Source organism: Leptonychotes weddellii, chromosome 8 (assembly GCF_054177405.1).
Source record: "Leptonychotes weddellii isolate Sample4059 chromosome 8, ASM5417740v2, whole genome shotgun sequence".
Classification (NCBI taxonomy): Eukaryota; Metazoa; Chordata; class Mammalia; order Carnivora; family Phocidae; genus Leptonychotes; species Leptonychotes weddellii.
In genome coordinates, this window is record NC_138376.1 from 29381734 (window position 1) to 29408226 (window position 26493).

The 26493-nt window shown below is 50.7% G+C and overlaps 1 protein-coding gene across 3 annotated transcripts in view; it reads right to left on the minus strand.

The window, feature by feature from the left end:
* KIF6 (kinesin family member 6) overlaps positions 1-26493 on the minus strand; it is a 296650-nt gene that overhangs the window by 6215 nt on the left and 263942 nt on the right. For 2 of the 3 annotated variants that reach the window (XM_081828120.1, XM_081828122.1), the window contains 5 exons: positions 19754-19838; positions 17932-18067; positions 15429-15526; positions 6213-6302; positions 4278-4589 (listed from right to left, as the gene is read on the minus strand). In XM_081828120.1, coding sequence (XP_081684246.1) covers positions 4415-4589; positions 6213-6302; positions 15429-15526; positions 17932-18067; positions 19754-19838 — 584 coding nt within the window. In that variant the 3' untranslated portion in view covers positions 4278-4414. Of the gene's footprint in view, positions 1-4277; positions 4590-6212; positions 6303-15428; positions 15527-17931; positions 18068-19753; positions 19839-26493 lie in introns of those variants that run through there. The other variant, XM_081828121.1, reaches the window with a different exon arrangement.

The window sequence follows — 26493 nt, forward strand, 5'->3', positions numbered from 1 at the left end:
TGAAGGCAGACGCTTAACTACTGAGCCACCCAGGTGACCTCCCAGGATGGCTCTTTCTGACCACATGGCTGGACACAGAGAAAGGTTCTCTGGACTAAGAACCAGGGCCCCTGAATTCTAGCCAGGACAGTCCCCAACCCGTGGTGTGGCTGGGCAAATCATGTTTGTTCTCTGGGCCTCCTTCTGAACATCCAGATCCATGGAGCAGATGAGGTACCCGGAAGAAGAAAGGTAACTAGCATGGCTCCTTGCTTCTCAAAGTGTGAGTCAGCAGCCCTGGCATCCCCAGGAAGCTTGTTAAGAAGTGCAGAATCTTGGCCCCCAACCCAGACTTCCTGGACCAGAATCTACGTTTTAACAAAACCCCTACATTTACTGGCACATTAACACATGAGGAGTGGTGTGAGTGACAAGCAGTTAATTTGCTTAAAGTCTGGCTAGCATAATAGGAGCCAGAGGGCCCCACAGACACAGACTTCAACCCCAGATAAAAGGGGCCATTTCTGGACCCGCTGAGCCCCAGTGATGTGGTGGTGGAGCCGTCAGTCTGTAGGGGATTTTGTGACTGTAGGTTCCCAGACTGGGGGGTATTGCTGTAGAGCAATCCTGGAGAGGAAATCACTCCTCGCTGTGCTGGGCAAGCTCTCACCACTGAGGCCAGTTCCCCCAATAACGGCTCCCTGGTGCTTGGCTGCTTAGAGGGGACTTCTATGGATGTTATCTCAGGAGGGGTTGGCCACCCCAAGGGGGGTGAAATCTGAACTTGACAGATGTGTGAGGTGAGCTGCCCAAGATCATATAGGGCCGAGGGCAAGGGAGCCCTGGGTTTGGGCCGCCTCCCTCCCAGTTCTGGGTTCTTTCCATTTCACTGGGACAGATCCTGCACAAAGGAGAGCTGGAGGGTTTCTCAGGGTGCGGATGGAGGAGTTGGGGTGGCAGGGGGCTCTGAGGCACTTGGCAGAGCCTCTTCCTGGCACTAACCAGAGAAGAGGGCGTGGTGGTCATGGGGGTCACACCGAGGTTCCTGTCCGCAGGCAAAAAGTTCCAAACTCAGGGATTAGGAAGATTTTTTTTTTTTAAAGCACTCTAGAAAGGGGTTAACCTCATTTTCTCAGATTTTAAAGCCATCCTCGGCAGTTAGAACCAGCAGATTTGACACCATGGATGACAAACACCCTGTACGGGGGATATATACCTGTCCACACGTGCCCCTGGCAGGGATTTAAACGTTCCACAGCTTTTCCATGATCCTAAATCAACTAGGTTCATCCTGGCCCTTGGTGAACTGCAAGAGCTGGCGGGCGAGGCGTCTGTTCAATCACCCTCTCTGGGTTCCTGCTCCCAGGCTGATAGTCACAAATTCCCCATAATGAGCCCTCCTGAAGAAGCCCGGACAGACAGCGCCACTAAATTAAGAGCGAAGGGAGCCCAGGGCAGGGGAGAGAAGTGTTTGCTTTGGCTGGGGAAGGTGCCTGGGGCCCGGCCTGCATGTTTGCCTGATGCGAGGCCTGATAAGGGGGCTGCGTAGAAAGTGCTGCGTGGTGGGGCCTGGCCATCTGCCGCCCGTCGGAGAGGCTGCACCTGCTGGCCCTTTGGCCCTGACCTGGAGGAACAGGAACCCCTGTCACCCTTCTTCAGCTTCCTTTGCAGCCTCATGGTCACTAAGAACCCAAGATTACTTTTTTTTTCCCCTTAAGAATAAAAATTGAACCCTTGAACTTTTGTTTTGATGAATTACTTCCAGGCTGCTATTTGTTTGGAGAACAAAGCTCCCCAGCTGCAGGGAGGGTGGAGGCCAAGAGACAAACACCCGACCGACCACAGAGCGGCTTTTCAAGACAGTGTGGCCATGCAGAAAGAGTGCAGAAAAGCTGGGTTATCCTGGCTCTGCCATTCAACTGTTGCGTGCCTCAGTTTCCCCACCTGTCAAAAGGGGGATCAGACTCTAGGCTCTGTACACTAAGAGCGCCCGCCTTTCAGCACAGCTTTCTGTACCATCTGGGCACTGTGTTAGCAGGAAGACACCATCCTGACATAGACCTTGGGTTTATGCCTCTTCTTCTCTGAGAGGGTTGGAAATAGTGTCTTTATTATGCGGGCAAAAGCTCAGTAAACATAACTTAAAAATGTTGCTTATGTGGACTTCTTGAGGGGATGAATGATGTTTGATTTCTGTGCATTTGTTCCAGGGGAGGGGAGTCTCCCAGCTCCAAATGCCAACCGCTCACTCCACTTAAGTCTGTGAGAACACGTCTGTGTAACCCCTGCTTCTCCTTAGCCTCAGCCTCCTCCCAGCTCAGCCCCTGGGACAGCTGGCCCCACTCCCCATCTCTGCTCTCCTTCTTTTCTTTCCTCAACCACTGCAATGGGCCTTTCGTCCTCCCGCCCCGCCCCCCCGCGCCCCGCCTACAGGGCGCTTATCCAGCCCACCGTGACGGGTGAGTGGCCAGTGGGCAGCGTCCCGTTCGTGCTTCCTCAGCCTCCAGCAGCCCTGGGCTCTAGTGGCCCGTCTCCGCTGGACCACGTTCTCCTGCAGGCCTGCCTGAGGCCATGCTCACTCCCCTGCTGGCCCTTCTCTCACCCTGGCCGAACCTTCTCTGTAGCTTTGGTTGGATCTTCCCGCTCACCTCCAAACGTCAGAGTGCCCCAGCGGTCTGTGTCAGCGATTAGAATAACCCTATTTGCTCTCTTCGACAGGGATTTCACTCAGGGCATGGTGCTATAGTCCACCCAGACTCGTGTTCAGGGGCCTGTTTATCTCCTCTGGGGTCTCAGGGGGCTTCTGAAACTTCAGATGGGCCAACTGGAACTCTGAATTCCCCCAGTAACTTCTGTCTGGGGTCCACGCCTCCCTGCCTTTCTGCCGATGGCATCCCCACCCGGTTAGCTGCTAGAGCGGGTGCCCACCAGCCCTCCTGGCTCTCCTCTCCCTCACGACTCACGTCCAACCTGCTGCTGGGGCCAGGCTACCCTCACCCCTTGCCTGGACCTCCCCAGGAGCCGCATAACTGCTATTCCTGGGCCCCTGCAGCCTCGGCTGTGTACAGGGGCCGGAGTAAGCTTGCCAAAGCCCCAGTCAGACCACATCACGCCATGGCTTAAATTCTTCAGGGAGCCTTCACTTCTTGGCTAGAAGCCAAGCCCCTTACCCTCGCCCACAAGGCCTGTTGAGCTGGCTCCTGCTCTCTAGCTCAGCACCTCAAGTGATCTTCCCTATTTGTTGGTGTCCTCTCTTTTTTCAACAAGGAAATGGAGGAGAGAAGGCGAGCTATGGTGTCACCTCAGGCTGGTGGCAGAGCCTATCTCAGGTCTCAGAGAGACCTCGCAGTGGTGCTGCTCCCCGAGAGCGAACAGTGGGCTGGCTGGCATCTCGGCAAGCGCGACTGCCTGCTGTCGGTGCGCATGACGTGCCAAGGCCGGCCTTTGCCTGCGATGCTCCACCCATGTGCGAACCTCCTAGTGTCTGAACTGCAGAGAGCTGGCCATGAAAATGAATGTGGGCCTCTCGGGGCAGGTGTCACTCCTGATAGGATCCAAGTCTGCCATTTCATCCATCACGGGGAAGCAATGCCCGGCCCTCTGCTAGCCTTTGGCTTACTGGAATGAGGTTAAAAGTACGGATGGGCTCAGGGGTCCTGGGTCTCATCCCTGGGGGTCTCTGGGGAGAGGGGAGGCAGGAGAAGAGAAGGCCTGTCCACAGCCAGGCAGCAGCTGCCAAGAGGAAGATGGGGGGAAGCAGGTGACAAAGGCCAGGAAGGGCCTTTTCGTTCTCTTCCTGTTGTCTGACACACCACAAGTATTTCTTCTTCAACTGTCAATGGTGTCCTCAGGCCTGAGCCTTTATTTTTTTTTAAAGATTTTATTTATTTGAGAGTGAGAATGAGAGACAGCATGAGAGGGAGGAGGGTCAGAGGGAGAAGCAGACTCCCCGCCGAGCAGGGAGTCCGATGCGGGACTCGATCCCGGGACTCCAGGATCATGACCTGAGCCGAAGGCAGTCGCTTAACCAACTGAGCCACCCAGGCGCCCCAGGCCTGAGCCTTTAGATGGTGATTATGTCTACAACTCATTGGTAAGAACCAGGCTCCAACAGGAGAATGATAATTCTAGCCAGGGACTCACGCCACCAAATCATCACTCAGCCCCTTCTTGTATGGAGAAGGCTGAACAGAGGTGAGCTGGCTTTGGGGACAGAGAACACAAGGAGCCGAAGATCTGGAAGAGGGAAGGAAGCTTTGCCAAGTAGGGCGGGAACACCTGGGCCTGCACCCCTTTGAGCCTGTCTTGGTGTTTGTGATGCTGCCTCTTGGAGCTTTTTCCTGGAGGAAGCAGATGCTAGGCACGTGTGAGGTGACCACAGGGTCAGTCCTGTGGTTTCAGGAATATGCAGGACGCTTCCGACTTCCTTCTCAGCTCACTCTGGCCTTCCCCCTCCCTCACCCAACGGTTGGTGAGCAGAGCCCTGGAGGAAGGTGCACTTACATTTCTTCTGCAGAATGCTCTGTCTGGCCTTAATGAATGCCAGTATGTCCGAGTCCGTCTGGCTGTCCCCGGTGAGAGGGACAGATGATGCTGGCCTCTCAGGGATGCTGAGGACAACCACAAGTCACACATCACTGCACCTTACATTTGGACTCCATGCTTACCTTTCCAAAGTGCTTTCTGTGTTCAGAGAACGGATCTCACCCAGGAGGCTGTGGGACCACAGTCTGCCTCCTCACCCCTGCACCGTATCTGGGCAGAAGCCACAGAAATCCTTTCACCTGCAAATGTGTCATGTCCTCTCTTAACCCTAACCCTAACCCTACCTTAACCCCTAACCCTAACCCTAAACCTTAAGCCCATTAGTGGCTTCTCGCATCACTCTTGGAATGAAACTCAAACTCTCGTCTTGTGTGATCTGGCCCCTGGTGTACCATGCTCCAGCCACCCTGCCCTTCTTTCTGTTATTCTGTTACTCAATGACATGAGTTCCTTCTGGCCTCAGGACCTTTACTTTAGCTGTCTCCTTTTCCTGGACTGCTCTTCTCCAAGACCTTTGCATAGTTGATTATGCCTTGTCTCAGCACCTTTCCCAACCCTCCCAACTCCTGCCCCCACCAAGGCTATTCCACCTGGGGCTTAACTGTCTCCTTCAGCACCCAACTTAGATGGCATATCCTGAAGGACATCTCCCCTGTGCGTCCCCATACCTACCATGGCTTAGTTGCTCCTGGGGCAGATAACTGTTCTCTCCTCTCTTTATAAAAACATGATATTTAGCTGAATATGTTACCATGGCTGGAAAAAAAAATACTACATTTCCAAGCCTCCTTTGCAGCTACGTGCAATCAGGTGACCAGGTTCCAGCCAATGAGATTTGTAAGAAGTGTGGAATTTCCAAGAAATCCCCTTAAAAAAGGAAGAATGCACACGTGCCTTTCTCCCTCCTCTTTTTCCATCCAATAAATCACCCCTAAAGAAAATTCAAAGCAGTGCCCTCCTGGCTTGCCAAGCGCCCCCCTCATCCTGTCACTCCACACAGAAGGTGACAGTGTCCACTGTCTCAGAAGGCAGTGGGGACAGGACATAATAAAGGGCTGCTCATGATCACAAGTAATGGTTTGTGTTGGCATCCAGCTGCAATCGAGGAGAAGTGCTCCCATGGGGCAGCATGGAGCTGTTCCTTCTGTCTGGGCTCTGGGAGGGGAATGGCTGGACCTCACCTTCGGACAGCTTGGGAGGTGTATAGGTGAAGAAGGGTGCTGAAGAGTTCTAGTCGGGGGCATAAAGAGCACTGCTGGGGAGAGGCCTTGTCAGCTTTGTTCAGTCTGCAGTGAATGGTGCCCAGGGCCTGAGGTTAGGCTTGTTAACTCTCTATCCTTCTCTGCCTTGGGACCCTGTGGTGGGACTAGTAGGCCATGTTGGAACGGCCCATGGGCCAGCTCTTCTTTCCTTTAATGGCCCTGGGTACATCTATTTACAAGGAGACTTGAAGCAAGTCTGCCTGCATGGGGCCCTGGGAGAAAACCTCCCAGCTTTGGGACTCAGCATCTGTGAGAGACTCCAGGGTATTCCTAGGGTACCGGGGCGGGGGGGTGGAGGCTAGCCCTGAGCTCTGTGCAGCTACCAGACAAGGGGCTCGCAGGATGTGGGACAAGAGAACTGGCAATTTTGACCTATTCCACCATGGCAGGGGCTGCCACAGGCATCAGAGGGAGGAGAAGACAGACCTGCCTTCCAGGGGGGCTCTGGTGCTGTTGTGCTCCCGGCTCTGTGGGGTGGGGTAAGGCGAGGACAAGATTTTCCTGGCGTTCACTTCGCTGCAAAAGAACAAAGAAAAAAGGAAAAGGAGTGGGAGGAGATTTACAGAAAAGAAATTTAGGTTTATATTTAGGAGCTGTACAGATTGAATGTGTGTGTCCCCCCAAATTCATATGTGGAAGCCCTGCCCCACAGTGTGATGTATTTGGAGGGGAAGCTGTTGGGAGGTAATCAGGTTTTGATGAGGTCATCGGGGTGGGGCCCCCATGAGGGGATTGGTGCCCTTACAAGAAGAGGAAGAGAGATCAGAGCTCGCTACCATGTGAGGACACAGGGAGAAACTGTCATCTGCAAGCCGAGAAGAGGGTCCTTGCCAGCGACTGATTTTGTTGGACCTCGACTGGGAATTCCAGTCTCCAGAACTGTGAGAAATAAACTCCTAATGTTTAAGCCAGCTCGTCTATGGTATTTTGTTATGGCAGCCTGAGCTGACTACGAGAGGAGCCAGGAATCCTGTGTCGTGGATGGTGTCGTGGTCAGCTCAGGCTGCTATCACAGAACGCCCTAGACCGGTGGCTCACAACAGGAATTTGTTTCTCACAGTTCTAGAGGCTGGGAGTTGGAGACCAGGGTCATGTTCTCACACCAGTCCTCTTCCAGCTGACTGCCAAATTCTTCCTGTGTTCTCACAGGCTGGAAAGAAGGTGAGCTAGCTCTCTGCCTCTTCTTACGAAGGCGCTAATCCCCTTCATGAGGGCTCCACCCTTGTGACTTAAAGACCTACCTCCAAATGCCATCACATCTGGCATTAGGTTTCAACAAATGAATTTTTAGAGGACACATTAAGTCCATCACATTCTACCCTGCCCCCTCCCACACCATCGTCAAATTCATGTCCTTCTCACGTGCAAAATACATTCCTTCCATCTCACCAGCCCCCAAAGCCTTAACTTGTCCCAGCATCAACTCTAAAGTCCAAAGTCCTGTCTAAATCAGATATAGGTGAGACTAGAAGTCGAATCACCCTGAGATGGAATTCCTCACCAGCTGTGAGCCTGGGAAACCAGACAAGTTATGTGCTTCCAAAATACCATGGTGGACAGTGTAGGTTAGACATTCCCATTCCACAAGGGAGAAAGAGGAAAGAAGGAAGGGGTGATGAGTCCCAAGCAGGTCCGAAACCTAGCAGTGCAAACTCCATGAGATCTTAAGGCTTGAAAATAATCCTCTCTGGTCCAATGTTCTTGCCCTCTGGACTCACTGGGGTGATGGTCCCATCTTCTGGATCCACTGAGTAAAGGGCCTGCTGGGCCCTGCAGGGCAGGGGTCGTGCCCTCATGGTTCTGCAGGGAGGCCCTGCCCCACAGCTTTGGGTAGAGGCTGTTTGGTCTGTTGAAAGCAAGACAATGCCCCCCCACTTTTGAAATGGAGGAGGCAGCCGGGGTGATCTCTCAATTGCCTTTGGGGTCATTCTTCCTTTAACTTGGAAGAACAGCGCACACTCGCAGCAGAATAGCTGACATTTATAGACACCGTCTACTCACCAGGTCCTAGAAAGTGCTCTGCAAACATCATGCCATTTCCTCCTGTCAATAGCCTCATTATCCTCATTACACAGGTGAGACAATGGAGGCTTAGGGAGGTTAAAGAAATTCTAAACATTACCAGCTGGCTAAGGGCAGAATCTGAATCTTATCCATGACTCTGTGAGGGGTCAGAATCCGTGCTCTCAGCCATGATACTTTAAAGATTTTATTTATTTATTTACTTGAGAGAGAGAGAGAGAGAGAGAGAGAGAAACAGCATGAGAGCGGAGAGGGTCAGAGGGAGAAGCAGGCTCCCTGCTGAGCTGGGAGCCCGATGTGGGACTCGATCCCAGGACTCCGGGATCATGACCTGAGCTGAAGGCAGTCGCTTAACCAACTGAGCCACCCAGGCGCCCTCGCAGCCATGATACTTTATCAACCAGACTCGGCTGGAGATGCATGGCTCACCTCTGGCCACACCGACTGACCAGCCCCTGATCCCAAGTGACGAGTCAGACCCAACAGCTCAGGCAGGTGCATTTTTGCCCATTTAACTAGGCTGCCTGATGTGTGCGCCTTGCCTTGGATTCCTGGTTGCAAACAGCAGAACCCAACAGTGCCCCTTGGGAGATGAAGACGCCAACACTGTCCCAGGATGCCAGTGACAGGCTGGGGTTCTCTCCCTTGCTTTGGAATGGTCCTGCCTAGGCACCATATCAGGGCTGGAAGAGACCTAAAAGGTCACCTGGTCGGAACCTTCCTTTACAGATGGGGACACTCAGGCTGAGAGGTGGGCTAGGGTTAGGCAGGGGCGCCGGCTTTGCCTAGCCTGCACCATCCATCTGAGGCACTCCATAGGCCCAACAACCTGCTGCCCTGCCCATGAATACAGCCCCTTCCCCCGTTCCAGCCTTCTGCCCTCTCCCATCTCAGCCAGCTGCAGGGCCTCTTTCCCTGGGCCTGCCTCCACAGGTTTGAGACTGTGGGTCAAACAAACAGGAAAGGAAATCAGAGCCTGGGAATCCCCCCATCCTCATGCCTATTTCCCTGCATCCCAGAGACTGCACTGGCTAGTTGGTGGGTGGGTGGCGGGGGGAGCATCTGTGCTGTCTGGTTAGGGATGCTGTAGAACCAGAGGCAGCCACAAGGTGGCAGGCTCTGCATGCTTTTCTTTGGAGAACGGTGGTCAATGATCAGGGCTCCTTCTGAATGGTTCCTGGTGCAGGCCTCCAGAAGGGAAGGAGAAAGGGCCTTCCATTCTGTAGGAGCTTTGATTACACCAGGTTCAAGTCAGTTTTGAAACTGTAGCAAGTCTTGCAAGATCAGGTCACTGGCACTCAAATGGCTCATTAACTCAGTGGATTTCCAGTGGCTCCTTGTCTAAGATTCCAGGGAGCATCCACAGGTACAAACAGTTGAGGGTTGGCAGTGGGTGGCAGAGGGGCAGAGATGGACATGGACAGGGCAGAAAGGTGTCGTGATCAGCACCGTGGAAAGATGGGGGTATCCAGCATATTGCTGCAACCGTGCAGGAGGATGGCACAATGTGAAAGCTTGGGACTCCTGAGGAAGATGACTCCCCCAGTTTCAAAGCTGCTAGAGTGCCCGTGGATGCCACAGCTCAGTTTCTGAACCCTTAGGATCACAACACAAATTACTTTTGTCTGCTTTCCTGACCAATCAGCCTCACACATTGCATTCATTTCTCATGTTGACATGCCTTCTGGAGAAAGAACACACCAGCCATCAGAACTATCTTTTTCTTAATAAGGGTTAATGAGTAGTATTAATAAAAGGCCTCCTGGGTTGCCAATCAGAGTGTTGTGAATTTAGTGTGATCAGCCTGCAGGCCATCCCTGAGGAAGTGATTCGATCAGGTTTCTTCCAGAACCTGAGGAGCAGAGGACTAGCCCCAGGCCTGCAGTGAGTCCATCCAGAGCAGCCACTCTGGAGCTCGGGGGAAAAAGCCAGTGGACTCTGGCTTTCTCACCCCTGCAGTTCCTTCCATGGCACTGGCACATTTATCTGCTCGTGGAATGATAGTGTCAGAGGGACCTAGATGTATCTCGAAGATGAGATGAGGAAATCCACAAGGAGGGAGCTGCCTTGCCCAAGAGTCTGCTGCTTGAAAGAACTAAAATGAGGATTTGTTTCAGACATCCTTTGTGAAAGTCTAAACTGAGGGGACTCCTTGCAGGTAACCCATGGTGATGTGATGCACACCTCTGAAATCCACTGCTCAGAGCTTCAGGGTTAAGGGTCTCTTTCAATTGAAATACCTAAGGAATGTTCAGGAATGCCATGGTGCCACTTCTCACACCAGTGGGTGCTGGGAGGGGAGCATGATTCTTATAGTGGTTCCCCAAGAAGATTCTAAGAGGCCCTGTGCAGTGACTGGTTCTTAGCCTTTTCCATGCTGGGCACCCTTTCGCAAAAGCTGACAGGTAAAGTCTGGTGGCAGAGGGGACAAATGGACAAGCAATATGGAGAGGCAGGCTTGGCTGATGGAGAGCATGGGAAAGGGGCATGATGCCTAGGGAGGGAGACAAATAAAAAAGAAGGAGAAAGGGAATGGAGGGTGGGGATAAAGATGAGCAGAGCAAGAGAGGGGGAGAAAGGGATGGGGAAGAATGGAGTGCAGGAGTGAAGCAAGAGAGGAGAGGAAGCAGGGAGAGGGCAGGGGGGAGGGAAGTAGGAAGAAAGAAAGCACCACCACTCAGCCTGGAGCCTGAAGTTCAGGATTATCAACTACAGTGATAAAAACATCCCTTTTCCTTTCTGGGCCTCAGTTAGTTAAATGAGGGGATGGAATTCAGGGCTTCTCAGCAGAAGTGGTGGAGGCAAATAGCAGGGAGTTCTGGTTTTCCAGTCAGATGTTGGCTTTGTAGGCAAGTGTAGATTTGCTTTTTGAGAATCCTGGCCCCTTGGAAAAATCAGGCTGTGGACACATTGAAAGAGGGGAGGTCCCAAGCAGGAGGACCTGGCATTTGGTAGAATATAAAGAAAGCAAAGTTGTATAAAATAGCACAGAATATGGGCTGGAAAATGACCACCTTCTACTAAGCAAGAGAATATACATGTGCTCCTCAAGGGCAGTCACTGATGTGAGGAGTGAGCAGAGTAGCTGGGCACTGACAGGTTCCAAGCCTGCCTTACCACTGATTAGCTGGGAGACCCTGAGCAAGTTAACTGACCTCTCAGAGTCCGAGTGTTCTCATCTGTAAAGCAGGGACAATGATTGTATGCTGCACATTTGCTCAGTGCTTGGCCTACAAGGCCCAGGAGAAGAAAAGAGAAGAAAGATAGAGAAGAAGTAAAAAGAAGTAAGAGAAGAAAGCTAAAGCTGTCTCCTTGGGGAATTTAAAGACACCAACAACTCATACTCCACTGCTGGATATTGGCAGAGAATGTCTGAGAAGCCATGATGACGTGGGACAGTGTGCCTTTCCCACCTCGTCCCTGCTAGAGTCCTGTGAGCTCTTTTCTGCCAGCATTATAAAGCACGTGGCAGGTGATTTCTCGGTCAGAGGTGGAGCCCTACGCCTCTCCCTTTCCAGTCTCCAGCAGGGACCTTTTCCTCTCACCTATTGGAAACCTTCTGACTATAATTTTGGGAATCCAAACTGCTGCATGGAGGGAATTTAGGGGTGCCAAACACTCACAGTTGAGGTGTCTTAGCAAATACCATTCAGGATGCTTGGTTATCTCTGCCGAGGGTTAGAAGTCCCTCCAGAGCACCGGCTGCCACAGGAGATGAACAGCGCTCCAAGGCTTATCTGGGCCATCTCTCCAAAGAGCCTCCTGCCAGCAGTCATTGAAGGGGCCTGGGGTAGTGCTCTGGGAGCAAGATTTTGAGAAAAGCTCCCATGGGTGATCTGATACACACTTTTGAAATTCAGGATTCTGAACTTTACTTGGCAGGCGTAGTCTATTTCTACCTTATAGCCCTGGAGTGTGCATACTGGGCCTTTACACACACACACACACACACACACACACACACACGCACGCACACAATGCATTGTCTTTGAGACAAAAGAAAACTTAGAGATGGAGCTTCCTATTTGCTGGGCAGGATATTTCTACCAGTAAGGAGCTATGCAAGAGATCTAGAAAAGAGGCTGGGGAAATAACCAGGGGTTCTGAGCCTCATCATTGGGAGGAGACCTTATTAATGTGTGGGACACATGAGAGGCTTGGGACTGAGCCAGAGCAATGACCAGGGAAAGCCCTGTCCTTTTGGCTGGGCCAAACATGTTTCAAACATGTTCTGTGCAGTCCAGGAGTTTCAGGGGAAGGAGGCCGCTATATAGGGGTTGCAAACTCAAGTGTCCCAGAGGTCGGCAGGTACCTGAGGGATGCACAGAGGACCGGTGTAGGACGATAAGGCTAGGCTATCTGCATTGCTGTAGAGCAAGTCTACTTACACTACCGTTTTAAAGAATTTAAATTGATGAACTAATTTTTTTGAGAAGTTTTAGATTTACAGAGAACTGAGCAGATGGTACAGAAGAGTTCCCTTATCTCCCCTCTCCCGCCTTGTGGATTCCCCTATTATTAACATCTTGCGTTAGCGCTGTACATTTGTTACAACTGATGAACCAATATAGATACATTATTATTAACTGAAGTCCATAGTTTACCTGGGGGTTCACTCTTTCTGTTGTACAGTTCTGTGGATTTTAACAAATGCATAATATCATATGCCCACCACTACATAGCATACAGAATAGTTTCACTACCTTAAAAATCCCCGGTGTTCCCCCATTCATCCTTTCCACCCCTCCCCTCTTGCCCTGGCAATCACTAGTCTTTCTACTGCCTCCATAGTTTTGCCCTTTCCAGAATGTCATGTCGGAATCACACAGTATGTAGCCTTTTCAGTTTGGCTTCTTACACTCAGTTGTATGAATTTAAGCTTCCTCCATGTCTTTTCATGGCTCGATAGCTCATTTCTTTTTAGCGCTGCGTAATAGTCCATAATCTGGATATACCACAGTTCATTTGTCCATTCATCGTTTGAAGGGCATCTTGGTTGCTTCCAGTTTAGGGCAATTATGAACAAAGCTGCTGTAAACACCCAGGCATAGGTTCTTGTATGGATCTAAGTTTTCAACTCACTTGGGTAAATACTAAGGAGCGTGACTGCTGAATCGTATGGTAAGAATATGTTTAGTTTAGTAAGAAACCACCGAACTGTTTTCCCAAGGGACCATGCCATTTTGCATTCCCACCAGCAAAGATGGAGAGTTCCTGTACCTCCACATCCTCACCAGCATTTGCAGATGTCATTGTTTTTGGATTTTAGCCATTCCAATAGGTGTGTAGCAGTATTTCATTGTTGCTTTAGTTTGCAATTCCCTAATGATATATGACTTTGAGCATTTTGTCATACACATACATCTGTAAAACTTCTTGGGTGAGGTGGCTGTTCAGATCCTTTGCCCATTTTTAAATTGGTTTGTTTTCCTTATTTGTCGAATTTTAAGTTTTTGTGTATTTTGGATCCAAGTCCTTTATCAGATACATGTTTTGAAAATATTTTCTCCCAGTCTGTGGTTCATCTTTTCCTTTTCTTATCAGTGTCTTTTGCAGAGCAGTGTTTTAAGTTTTAATAAAGTCCAACTTATCAATTTTTTCATTTCCGGATCTACACTGCCTTTTAAAACACCAGGCTAACCAAACAGAACACACTTTGCTAATTGTTGACCCTGGACTTAGGGGCTCAGATAGGAGGTGTTTCCTAAAACTGGAACTAAGCGGAAGTACTGGCACCAACGTCAGCTTGGGGGGGTATGCGGAAGTCCAGGGAAAATGTCAATCAGGTGGTGGAGGGCTCACTGGCTGGCCTTTTTTTTTTTTTAAAAGAATAGTTTCAGATGATAGCATAATGTATAGACTTGTGGAATTACTGCGTTGTAAACCTGAACTAATGTAACAGTATGTATCAACCATACTTAAACACAACAACAAAAGAAGAGTTTTAGGTTTACAGAAAAGTTGCCAAGATAGTACAAAGGGTTACCATGTCCCTCATACCCAGTTTCCCTTATTATACTTTCTTACCTTGGTATGGTACATTTGTCCCAACTAATGAAACAATGCTGATACATGATTATTAATTAAAGTCCATGCTTTAGTTGAAGTTTCTTAGTTTTTCCCTAATGTGTTGCTCTGACCTAGGACCCCTTTGAGGCTCGCACATTACCTTTTGTTGTCCTGTCTCCGTAGGCACCTCCTGTCTGTGACAGTTTCTTACATCTTCCTTGTTTTTGATGACCTTGACAGTTTTGAGGAGGATTGGCCAGGTATTTTGTAGAATGTCCCCAGGTTTTTTCCTCATGATTGGACTGAGGTTATAGGATTTTGAGAAGAAGACCATAGAGGTTGGGCACCTGGATGGCTCAGTCGTTAAGCATCTGCCTTTGGCTCAGGTCATGATCCCAGGGTCCTGGGATTGAGACCCATGTCGGGCTCCCTGCTCAGAGTCTGCTTCTCCCTCTCCCTCTGTCCCTCTCTCCGCTCATTCTTTCTCTCAAATAAATAATAAAATCTTAAAAGAAAAAAAAGAAGACCATAGGGGTCATGTGACATTCTCATCACGTTAAAGGTACTATCTGGCACAACCCCCACCTCCCACTACTACCTTTATTTATTTATTTATTTATTTATTTTTAAGAGAGAGAGTGAAAACGAGAGAGAGAGAGAGAATGAGCAGGGGAGTGAGGCAGAGGCAGAGGGAGAAGCAGGCTCCCCACTGAGCAGGGAACCCGATGTGGGGCTTGATTCCAGGACCCTGGGATTATGACCTGAGCCAAAGACAGATGCTTAAAAACTGAGCCCCCCAGGCGCCCCAAGTTCTATTTCACATTTCCCAACTTGAGAGCTCAGCTCCTATTCAAACCCAGTCAAAGGATTGCTCCTTGGTGGCAGAGGCCAATGCCCCACTCATGCCACCCTGGCCTCTGTCCTGACAGTAGGGGATCTGTCTGGGGGATGGAGGGTGGCCAAGGCATGCGTCCTAGGCCTTACCACCTGAGTTGTGTGGTTGGAAAGATAATAACATGGATGGCATGAGAAGGAACCTGCCTTCAGAAGGTGGTGTGGGGTAGGGGGGAGTGGCGTCCCTTCTGGATCATGCCAGCATTCAAGGAAACTGGCTCTGGGCTGTCCTCAGGTGGAGGCCGTCCTCATGGAAGGCTGCCCACATCTGTCCTGAATCTGTGCTAGGAAAGAGTCTTTTACCAGAGCTCCTCCATATCCTGGCAGGTCTGCTACCCTCTGACCTACCACCAACATCCCCCTTCTTTCCCATTCCCCTTGTGTCCCCCATGCTACTCTCCCTTCCACCTACTGCCAACCCCTTCTTCCTACCGGGGCTTTGTACAGTTAAACCACTTGTCTCTTGTTGCCATGGCAGTAGATCCACTGGCTGTCAGAGCCAGGGAGAAGGACCGAGAAGGTGTGCTCAACAACCCTTGCTCAAACCCACCCGAAAGCCACTGGCTTGAGTATCTACAGCCAATATAACAGTACACGTGATTCATCTTCCCGGATCAGGCGGCCTATACAGACACATTTAGAGCAGCAAGAACAGGTGGAGGAGAGGTAGGGAAACTTTTCTGCACCCTCCCTCTGTTGGAAGAGTTCTCCCCTTACCTTTTGTTAGAGACAAGCTGAGGCCTCTCCTGCTGGGACTCAGGCGTCTGGGGAAAGGGCTTCATGTGAGTGAGTGAATTCATTGCTGGCGAGTTTACCTGTTGGGCCAAGAAGGAATTTCACAGTATTACCTAGAAGCTACTGGCATGGGAAAATGTCCTTGATGTATTTTTTTAAGGCAAAAATGTTAGCTCTAAAAGTTGTTAGGTACAACATGTGTGGGAGAAAAAAAATTAATCTAGACATTGCGATGACTGTCATGATAGGCACCAAAATATTATCTCTGGGTGGCAGGAATATGGATAATGGTTGGTGTATTCTTTGTCCTTTTCTGTGCTAAGTCTTCCAAATTGAGCATGTGTTGCTTACTTGTAGATAGGAAAAAGGGTTTAAAATGCGATCTGACAATTCTCCAGAAGTCCTTTCACTTTTGCCTCCCCTTGTCCCCCAAAGAGATGCTACCAGAGGCAGGAGAAATCCATTGAGCACTTCATGTCGAGGAACAGCTCCACCACGGTGCCCCAGCAACCTTACATGGCTCCACACAGGGCTTGTGAGCAAGGCCTCAGCAGCAGCTTCTCTGAGTCTTGGCAGAATGCCCTGTGATTCTCCCAGAATGTGAGTAGCTGCTCCAAGACTGTTCCCCACTTGCCTTCCTATCTCCCCAGGAGGCGGTCATGGGACAGTTTCTCACCACCTCCCATGTTCTGATGAGGTTTAAGGCTTTCTGCCTCACTCCCCTCAGGGTACATTTGCAGGCTATAAAACTGCCTAGTGGCAACATAGACTTCACTCCTCAGCAACAGGGTGCCCCATCATCCCTCCTGCAGCCACCGGGCCCATTTTGTTTTAGTGACTTCCTGTGGGGCAGAGCTGACATCTTTGGCCACACCAGTTTTCACGGTCTCTATGAGCAATACACCGCCTGAATCCGTCCGCCTTGCCTTGACTCTTCCTGCGTCACACAGGATGACCCTCATCATCTACTGTTCAGTGGCTAAAGTCCTTTGGGCACCAGCAGTGGCTGATGACCTCTCCCCGAAGGGTTCTTAATGGGAGAACAGACAGAATGTGGGGGTGCTGGCAACATGGATGGGAACCAATGACAGTTTTAATTTTCCTAACTTCTCCCTGAAATTTAGCATTTCTTTCAACAGTACAATGTGGACAACAAACCGTAGTAGTATATGTCGCATCAGTGACTTGTCACCAGTGGGAAATCACAGATATTTTCATATCATATGACACTGTTGCAGAAATCTTGAAATACTGTGTTCACCATTACTTCGAAATTATGTTAAATGTTAGGCCCACCCCCTAGATCTTATTAATACATTTGTAAAGTGGTTTACATCTTATTATACCATAACTTTGCTTTAATATTTTGATAACTTTATTTCCATCTTATTGGTTTTCTTTGTCATCTCGTGTATTAAATTTTATCCAACTATTCTTCTCTAGTGTCTGATAACATGGCTATTTGGTAACATATGGTCACTGCTTGGCTGTGTGTCATTGGCCAAATAACTTCTTGGGCTCTGAGCTTCCTTGTCCTTAAAATAAAAGGATCAGCTGTTAATCTTTGAGGGTTCTGCCAGCCACACCAGTGATGTGATAATATGTATCTCGTCACTTCCATTATACCACAGCTGATGAGTTATGGGAGGACAATTGGAACTGGGGGTTTGTATTACGCTTCTTAATATGTCATTTTAGCCTTCATAGTATTGTAGAGAACTTCCAGGAACCTGTCTAGCAAATGTGTAAACACTTATCTACAAATATGTTTCCAGTGCAAAACTAGAAACAAACATTAAACAATAGAAGATTAAGCAGACAAAAATAAATTCATAGGATGGAACAGTGACGGCCATTAGAATGATGTAGAAAAGTATCATGGAAGAGTAGCCATGTGATGCAGTGAGCACCACGAGCAAAAGCCATTTGTGATACTTGAAGACCAATATGACTGTTTTTATAAAAACATACAGAAATATATGCATTGGAAAAAAAGATAAAATAATATAATCCAACATGATAATATTGGTTATCCTTAAAGGTGGGATTATGGTGATTTTTACTTCTTTGTGTTTTTCTCTATTTTCCAAAATTTCTGTAACTTATATATAAATTATAGAAGTATATACTTACATATACATACATGATGTATACACACACACATATATGACTGTAGTAAAAAACAGTCAATATTGTCAATATGGTATCGCAGGAGAACATTACACAAAGCAACAGTGGCAAATCCACTGGTCTGGGCACACCTTCCATCCCCCACCTTTCTATGTGTCAGGCCTCAGAGCACGGAGACAGCGAGCCCCCGGCCGGTGGCATCCTCGTTACTAGGATGAGCACTTGCCTCACTAGCTAAGGCTGAGAGCATGTGGGCCTGTGGGTCGAAGCCCCCACTCTTCTGCCTCTGACAGCCCCGCTCCAGGCCCCAGGAGGAGGGTGGGCTCTGGGGCAGTGAAGGGGACAGCGGCTATACCTGCAGGCTGGCGGCTTCCTCTGTCCACCAGGCTTCAAACTCTTTCTGCAGCTTCACCTTGGCCTTGTCCATGAGCAGCTGCAAGTGCTCGATCTCCACCTTCAGGGCCTTCAGGCGGGTGAACATTATCTTATACCTACAGTGAAATCAGGGAAGAGTCGTGAAAGTCACTGGCAGGGGGAAAGGCTGGGAGTGGAGTGTCACTGCAGGGCCCGTGTCTCAGAAGTCTGGCAGTGCCGCACTGGAACAAGGGACTGGGACCCCAGGGGAGCCCACAGAGGCCAGAGGCCAGGCCTGGGCTTGAGCCCCTTACAGGGAAGCAGAACCACGTGTTTTTGCCCAGCAGGCCCATGGGCTCCACGTATGAGATGAATACCCCCTTCTTCCAGAAGGATGGCTAGTGTTACTGAGCATTTATACGGGGCAGGCATTGCCCTAGGCACTCGGCATATCCACGGATTCAGTCCTGTACACAGTCCTATGAAGGAGGCGCTCCACTTTGCAGATGTGGAACCTGAGGCATGGAGGGGTTATATAACTTGCTCTGTGGGCTAATAAACCGAGGGGCCAGTATGTGAGCGCTGGCCATCCGGCTCTAGAAACCACAGCCACCTCTCTATTCCATTGGTTCACTTCGTACCGAGGACAAAAGTTGCACCGCATCTGTTACTGCGCACTCAGGTTTGGGGCATGTGGCCACGGGGCAGAAGTTGTCCAACAGGAACCAGTTAGGCAGCCGAACTGCAGACACCGCGTGGCTCCTGAAGGGACGCTGGGGTTGGGGATGTGGACCAAAGGGACAACACAGGGTGGAGTAAAGACACAAAAAAATGGGTTGCAAAGAAATTGGGAAAAATAAACAGAGTGAGGGAGGAAGAGGATAACTCCAGGGCAACTCCAGGGGGTGGAGAGCAACAGCAGCATGTCTGGGAGGGCAGCGCAAGGCTTTCTGGGAGGAGGATGCGGGTGGGACAGGCCCCAGTGCAGCTATGGGGAGGAATCTGGGGACCTGCTGCGTGGGGCCTTATTCTGCTCCAGTCTCGGGGCAGCAGGGGTGTGTGAGCGGCGAGGGCGGGGCACACCTCGCCAGCCCAGGGATGGCACATGTAACACTGACACCATCAGCATCCTGAGGGCCAGGAAGGTGACTTGTTTGCTCTCCCCAGAGCCTCTCCATGGCCTGCAGGGCATAGCAAACATTGGTGGAATGCATCAACCAAGGAATGAAGGACGAAGCCGTACTGCTGTGTTAAGCGAGATTCTGCGACCATGCTGAGTATCAGTTACAGCCATATGTCTGCTGATGCTGGAGGTTCCTCGCTCTGTTCGTGACGTCATCTGGGGGCCCTGACTGGCTGCAAGAGGCTGTGAGGTTCTCAGGACGCCCTGCAGGTGAGGAGACTCAGGAGGGAAGTGGGGGCAGATCTGCAGGCAGGCGGGAGACCTCCGTGGTCATACTCCTGGACTCCCCTAGATGGCAGCAGTAGATAAGCCTAGTTGCTCCTGAGCCACAGCCGGGGACCTTGGGCGGGGGAGGGTGCCAACAAGCAAACCTCTCTATGGGCTCCAGGGCCTGGCGAGGCCTTCTGCTCCGGATTCCAACCCCACGCTGCTTATGGTCCCTGCATTCCACATCTGTCTGCTCAAAGGCAGCACGCCCTCCAGCTATTTGAGGACCCAGCCACTGGACCCACTTCCCAGAGGAGCTTCAGACCTGGGCTGGGGAGTGGCCACTCCGCCTGGCCTGGGCAGCTCCCGGTCATCCCCGAGGGCCCTCAGTGGATGGGGTCAGGGTGTGTGAGGTTAAAAAAAAAAAGGGTACCTTCTCTTTTCTTCCTCCAGTTGGGATCGAAGCTTCTCTTCCAGCAAGTCTGGCATCGAAGGCATGGCTGTGTTTTCTGAGATGCCTGTGGATAAGAGATGGGTTACTCCAACAAGGAAGAATGGTAAAAGGACAAGTGTGAGATTTAGGGCAGAGGACAGGGTAAAGGACCTGTGAGGACCTTCTGGGGCCTTTGGGTGGGAGTCTGCTTCAGCCCCCTCCTCTGGATGGCAATCTCTGCTTGGGGGAAAGCCTCCAAGGAGAGGCTTTCATGATTATTTCGGCTGTCCCTGCCACAGTCCATCTGTCACTGGAAGAGAATTCGTCCTTACATTGCTACTAATCCTTTTACTGTTGAGTTCACTTATTTCCTCTTGAATCCCCAGGGAAGATGCAAAATAGCATTTTCCCATCCTCTGCTCCAGAGCCCCTCACAGATAGGAAGACATCACTAACCCGTCTCACAGCCGTCACATCTGTCTTTGCACCAGTTGAGGTGCCAAGGGTCTCTGGCCTCCAATCATGTCTCCAGTTTTTGACTTCCCTCCAAAGCAGAGGTTGCCAAGCGTGATGAACCCAAGCAATGCTAATATGCAGCCAGAGCTGAGAACACGCTCAGACACCCTGCCCATGAGACAGGGCGACAGGACCGTGCCACGGTCCTGGTGAGGGCTGTGCTCCCAGGCAGGCCGACCCCTGCTACTGGTTACATAGTTGCCCGCTCTGGTTGGTTGCCTGTCCGGGGCCTGGCCCATCCTAGCCTGCTGGGTGGGGTCTATTTATCCTCCTAGGAGTCCCTGTGGTTGCTCTGCATTTCCTAGCCCCACAGAGGGTATCTCGGAAGTCACACAGCTCTGCTTTTTTACTCCAAGTAGGGGAGAATCTACTTTGGGCCAGGTGCTTTCTGGACATGATCGGACTTCATCCTTCTAGTACTCATTTGAAGCATTATTGTTCTCATTTTGCAGAGGTTAACCGAGGGTCAAAGAGGTTAACTTGCCCAGGACCACCGGGCTAACTTCAGGAACCTGGATCGAAATCCAGCTGTGTTTGGTTGCACGGGCCTTGGATCCAGAAATTCCTTCTATTAGCATTTCTGACAGATGGTCATCTACTTTCTGCCCAAATACTTCCAGGGGTGGGGAGCTTACTCCTTGGCACGGTAGCCCATTTCATGGTGGGTAGGTCTGTTTCCTCTTCCTTTGAGCTGAGACCCATCCCACTCACTTCTTTCCACCTCTACTTTGGTTCTTCAGGGCAGCATAGCATGTCTTCCTTCCTTTGATGGTTCTTTAGAGATTTCCACAATGACGACAACAAAATAATGTACTAACCATGTATCTGGAGCTTTATTCTCAGGCTGATTCTGCCCAACTCCTTCCTGAAGGGCTCAGTGACATGGTTGCTTTCTAACAACTTCCCACTCACCTTATTGCTAATTCTCAAAATAACCCAGCAGGGAGGGTCTTACCATCTCATTTCAGTTAGATTCTGAGGCTCTGAAAGGGCTGTGAATAACTCAAAGTCACACAGCTAATGAGCACAGCTGGGATTTGAACTAAATTTTTTCTGGTTTCAAAGAACTCAGTGTGTAGACCAGGCACCCTCAGCCCAATGCTGTTTTTGTTTTTCAAAGCTTTATAATTGTCATGGCCTGTCAGTTTGTCACTGGCCTCTATTAAGCTTGTGGTTAAACACTTTCATATTTTTATGAGTGGTTGTCAAAACACATCCTATTCCAGTGTGATTGTCCTTTTGATCCTAAATGCCACCCTTCCCATCTATTGGGGGTTAAGCCTTCTGAGAGGTCCTTATTCTGCCATACCTTTATTCTGTCCATGTTAACTGTCTTTTGTACCATTATCTAGCTCATTGATAAATATGAGAAGTCTGTCCTTTATCTTCCAGGCTCTGATACTCTCTCTCCATGTGCCAAGTGACAACTGTCTCTTGGAAAAATGACTGGACAAGTGTCTTACTCCATCTAAACACGGGACATGCAGATACCATTCGACTCTCCAACTGAGGATAACATGTCACCTGGGCTAGTGTGATTTTCGGACCTGATGAGTTGGCTGCCTGTCCACGTTGCCCACGCTCCCCCAGGCACAGGCACCAGAAGCCCCTGGAGGGCAGGGACTGGTCCTGCTGCTCGTCGTATCTCCCCTGTGCTTCCTTCAGACTCCACGTGCAGGGGGCACTCATTGCTATTCGCGTGCACAGCCCTTGCCCTCTCTGAAAAAGGTCAGATGCGATAAACCGAAGACAGGATCTTCACATCAAACTGACAATGGTAGGACTTGAAATGGACAGAATGTTTTGCTGTCTCTTAACAGTTTCAGAAATGAGCAAATCTATCTACCAGCTTGTGGAAAAAGAAAAGCTGTGAATCTCCTTCCTTCTTTTAACACTTTTTGGCTCCACGCCCAGGGAACCCCTGAGAAATTCAATGAAGACCCTGCTCCGTAGTGCAGCCCCCAGCCGCACTCTGTATGAGAGGTCGCGGGAGGCGGGTGAAGCCAGGGCCGCTGGATCCGCACGGGGGCGTCTCACCCAGCCTGGCGGAGGCTATCTCTAAGGGCCTCATGCACGGAGGCCGAGATGACCTAACGGTTGTGGCTGACCCAGCATGAGTGCGGAGCCCATCTGCAAGAGAGGGCTCTCGCCGTGCCCCATCGCTGGCTGTCTTTTCCTCGGGCATCTTGCACGCTCCCCTGGCAGATCACAGTGGCAGGTGCCTTGGAGGTGTGTGGGTGTCCAGGAGCCTAAGGCAGGGACAGCATTACTCTGAATGCAGCTGACCCAGGAATAAGAGATGATGTCAGCTCCCGTTTGTGGGGCATGCTCTTGGTTCTATCCTCTGTGCCGCCTCATTTATTCCTTCATTCTAGCTAGCAGATATTATCACCTGTTTTCAGACAAGGAGACCAAGGCTTGGGTGACCAGGTGGCTTACACCATGCCATAAAGCTGCCAAATAGAAAAGCCAGCTTCGAATCCATGGCTGGTCATTCATTCTCTCATGTAACAAATGGGCTGCCCCTATTCCAGGGGCAGTCTGCTGGGGAAGGTGGACATTGAACCCACAAAAAATTGGGTTGACATAATGCCAGGGTCCGAAGGGCACCAGGAGGAGAGAAAGCTGGATAAAGCGTGGAGGGCTGCGATGTTAGGTAGAATGGTAGGGGAGGCGTCTCTGAGGAGGGGGCAAAGACCTGAGTGAAGGGACGGAACAAGCATACAGAAATCAGGACAGAGAGTATAGCAGCGGGTGCAAAGGGCCTGAGGTACGTCTGCTTGGTGCTCTGAGAAACTGCGAGAAGGCCAATGTGTCTGGCAAAGTTGGTAGGGGAGAGAGGTGGGAGCTGGGGCCAGATCACATAGGACCTTGTAGGCCCTGGTAAGGATCTTAGCTTTGAGAGAGATGGAGGCTAGAGCATTTTGAGGACAGAAATGGCTCGATCTATTCCTTTGATTGCTAAGCCAAGCAGTTTTTTGCTGATCAAGACAAAGCTGCTCCGAACTAAAGAATGGTCCTTGTGAGTTGGCGCCGGGATGCTGTAAGCCTATTGAAAGGATGTGGGAAAGAAAGCTGGGGCGAGGGACCTTGGGCAGCCAGAATGAGGGCACAACATATCCCCAAGACACAAGCTGTCCACGTTGTCATGGCAACCAATGGGTTATTGCCAAAGGTGATGTCTGCTTAGTGAAATGCATTGTAACCCCAGCAGGAGACAGCCCCTGGCTGCTTCTGATGCTTCCTGAGGTCGGGTTTATCAGTCTTCTCTGAAGAGAAAGAGGGGCTGGGAACTGAAAGGGAAGTGAACAAAAGGGGCTGAGCAAGAACAGAGGAAGAGGGAGTAACTGAAGGGCATTCGGGCTTTGTAGGTCTCCGTGCCCACTGGGACCATGGCCAGGGACAGAGCCTCCAGTCACCTGACAGGAGGCACAGGGGGCTGTCCTTTCAATCAAAGGATTCTGGCTGCGACAGGAGCACAGGGGGTCGTAGCCCTGAGTGGCCTATGAGGTGACACTGTGACTCTGCTCGGGCAGCCGGCTCCAAAGCAATACAAAAGCAAGAAAGAAGGGTTTCATTCCAGCAGCCACAGATCCGAATGTCACACAAGGAGGGAGCCCTGAGTGGTCAAATAGTATATGAAACTTCCAACAGGCACCCCCAGTCCCAGGCTGACCCTACATCTGGTGTGTCGGGTATTCGGGAACCAGCAGCACCAGGACAAGAGAGGCCCCTGCTGGGAAGGCCGGCTTCCCGTGCACCCCCTCCTACCTGGCGGGGTTTGGGGACACTGAAAAGATCATTATAACTCCTCTTCCTGCTTCCCCATACCCTCCTCTAAACATATTGCACATGCGTGCATGTGCATGCACCCCCCCCAAAACTCTCCTACAGTTATTTCAGTGTCTGAAATGTGCAGAATATCATTTCTTTGGTTCAGTGGCTCTCTATTGGGTGTGCACATGAGAGGCTGGTAAAAGCACCGAGACAGCCGGGCCCTTGGAGACTCAGATGCTCAGTCCTCGTGAAGAAACACTGCTCAAGGCCTTGAGCCCAGGTTCAATGCAAGTGCTCCACGCAAGCGTTACAAGGAATGCAGAATCTGCAGAGGTTTAGATGGGACAGTATATGGGGCTAGCATGTTCCTTTGCCCCCGTCCACTTTCTAGACTTTTGGGAGCCCCAGTGGGGAAGAGGGGCCCAGGGGTTTCCAGCAAGAAAGACATACTCTTTGTAGGGCTGGAGCTGCCTGCCCTTGACCCTTGTAGAGGGTGGACAAAATGTGAACCATGATATCCACCACTGGGCTTCTCCATGGGTCAGATACTTCCTGCGTCTTATCTCATATAATCTTCACGACGCCCACTACAGATGGGGAAACTGAGCTCTGATAGGGGAAATAATCTGCCCAGGATCACACTGTTAGTAAGCAGAGCTGGGGTCAGGACCCAGCTCTGTCTCACTTCAAAGCTAGTACTTTTTCCTCTGGAAGTGATTCTGATAATGAAGGAAGCCATGGGGCAGATTATTGACATTGGTATCGACTTGTCCTTGGTATTTAAAGGCAATGCCCTTTTTCCATGAATGCCTTTCAGATCTGGGGCTGAGGCTGACAGAAAGCCTCAGCCTCTCCTCGAGTGCTGGCCTGTGGAAGACTGCCCTTTACTAACCAACACCATGGCCTGCAGCCTGATCCCACTTGGTATTTGCAGCTCCCCTGCTGGGTGTGAGGAGTTGTTCTTACTGGAGTCTGAGCCTTTCCCAAGTTCAGTGGCCGGAATACCCAGAGCCAGCCTGCTCTTCTCCTAGACTGTGTGCTAGGAGTCCTGAGGAAGGCAATATTGAAATTTCCAACCAGGCGCCAGAGCCAAAAGGGCCCCTGTGGGCTTCTGGAGGCTTCCGTAGAGCAAAGGCTATAGGGCCCAACATGGCAGTTGCTGGTCCAGTGCCCTGTGTGGGAGGAAGCCATGAGTTATGTGGCTCTACCATGGCCGACAAGACCTCAGAGCCAGGGAGGCATTCTGGCCGGTCTCCTCAGCTATCCAATAATGATTCATTTACTGAACACCCACTCTGGGCCTTTTGGGGCTAAACTATCTCATAGAGCCATAGATTACTCAGCCCCACCTGTTTGAGAGGTCAACGTGTCCATTCTTACAGAGATTGATGGTGTCACCAGCTCAATTACTACAATGGTCAGCAGCTCAGAGGCAAAGATTCTGGCTTTCCAATCAGACCATTTCCTGTTTAATGGTTCAGATTTATTGTCAGCTGGAGTGATCACATGCTGACAGGCACTCAGAGCCTCCATCCATCTTGGTGTTGATTTTGTAACACCTTAGCTGCCTGTGGCATGCTCAGGCTTAGGGTGTGATGAATACCCTGTGGACACATGGCTGGGACCGATAATCTCTTGGGCACACTCACACCCACAGCCACAAATCCAGTCACTCAGCCGCCATCCCCCCAGGGAGCGGCCATGCTTTAGTACAACCAGAACGGTCAGGGAAGCCTTTTTAGAGCAAAACGGAGACCTAGACACACCCTGTAGAAGGCTGTCTGCCATCCCCTGCTGCCCAAGTAACCTCCCCTGTTCTACTCTGGGCTTCTCTGCCCAAGATCACAGTGCTGGGAGGGCGGCCCTCTCCTTCTGCATTTGCTTCTTCTCTCCCTCCATGTTCCTTGTGGAGGAGGCGAACTGTGCAGAGGGTCAGCGTGCACCAGGGTCCGTGTGGACTTGCAGGCACATCCGGGAGCACACTGCAGACACAGGAAAGACATTTCTAGTGCCATTACTTGCTTCAGCTTGGCACAGGGTCCCTTCCATGGTCACCTCTGTTCAAATAGGAACTCTTCTCTCTCTCTCCACAGTCCTTTCTGCTGGAGCCCCAGATCCATCTTTGGTTTGCTGTCAGTGTTCTCTGGTTGCAACCACTCAGAGCCTGGCATGGCGACTCTCCTTCAGAGGGTCCAGATGCTGCTCCTGTCTGCTTTCTGGCCCATTTAGGCTCCCCCGCTCCTCAGACGTGAGCTCACATTTCCAAACACAGGGTTTCTCTCCAAACCCGAGTCCCTTGGTAAGTCTACTGTCTGTCACTGCAGCCTCCCTGACCGGTGGTGACCACAGGCCTCAGTCCGAGTGGCTTTTCAGACAGAAGTTAGCAAGAACCTTGGCATCCCTAAAACCCAGTTTCATCTTTGTCACACTGGAACAAGCCAGTCTGG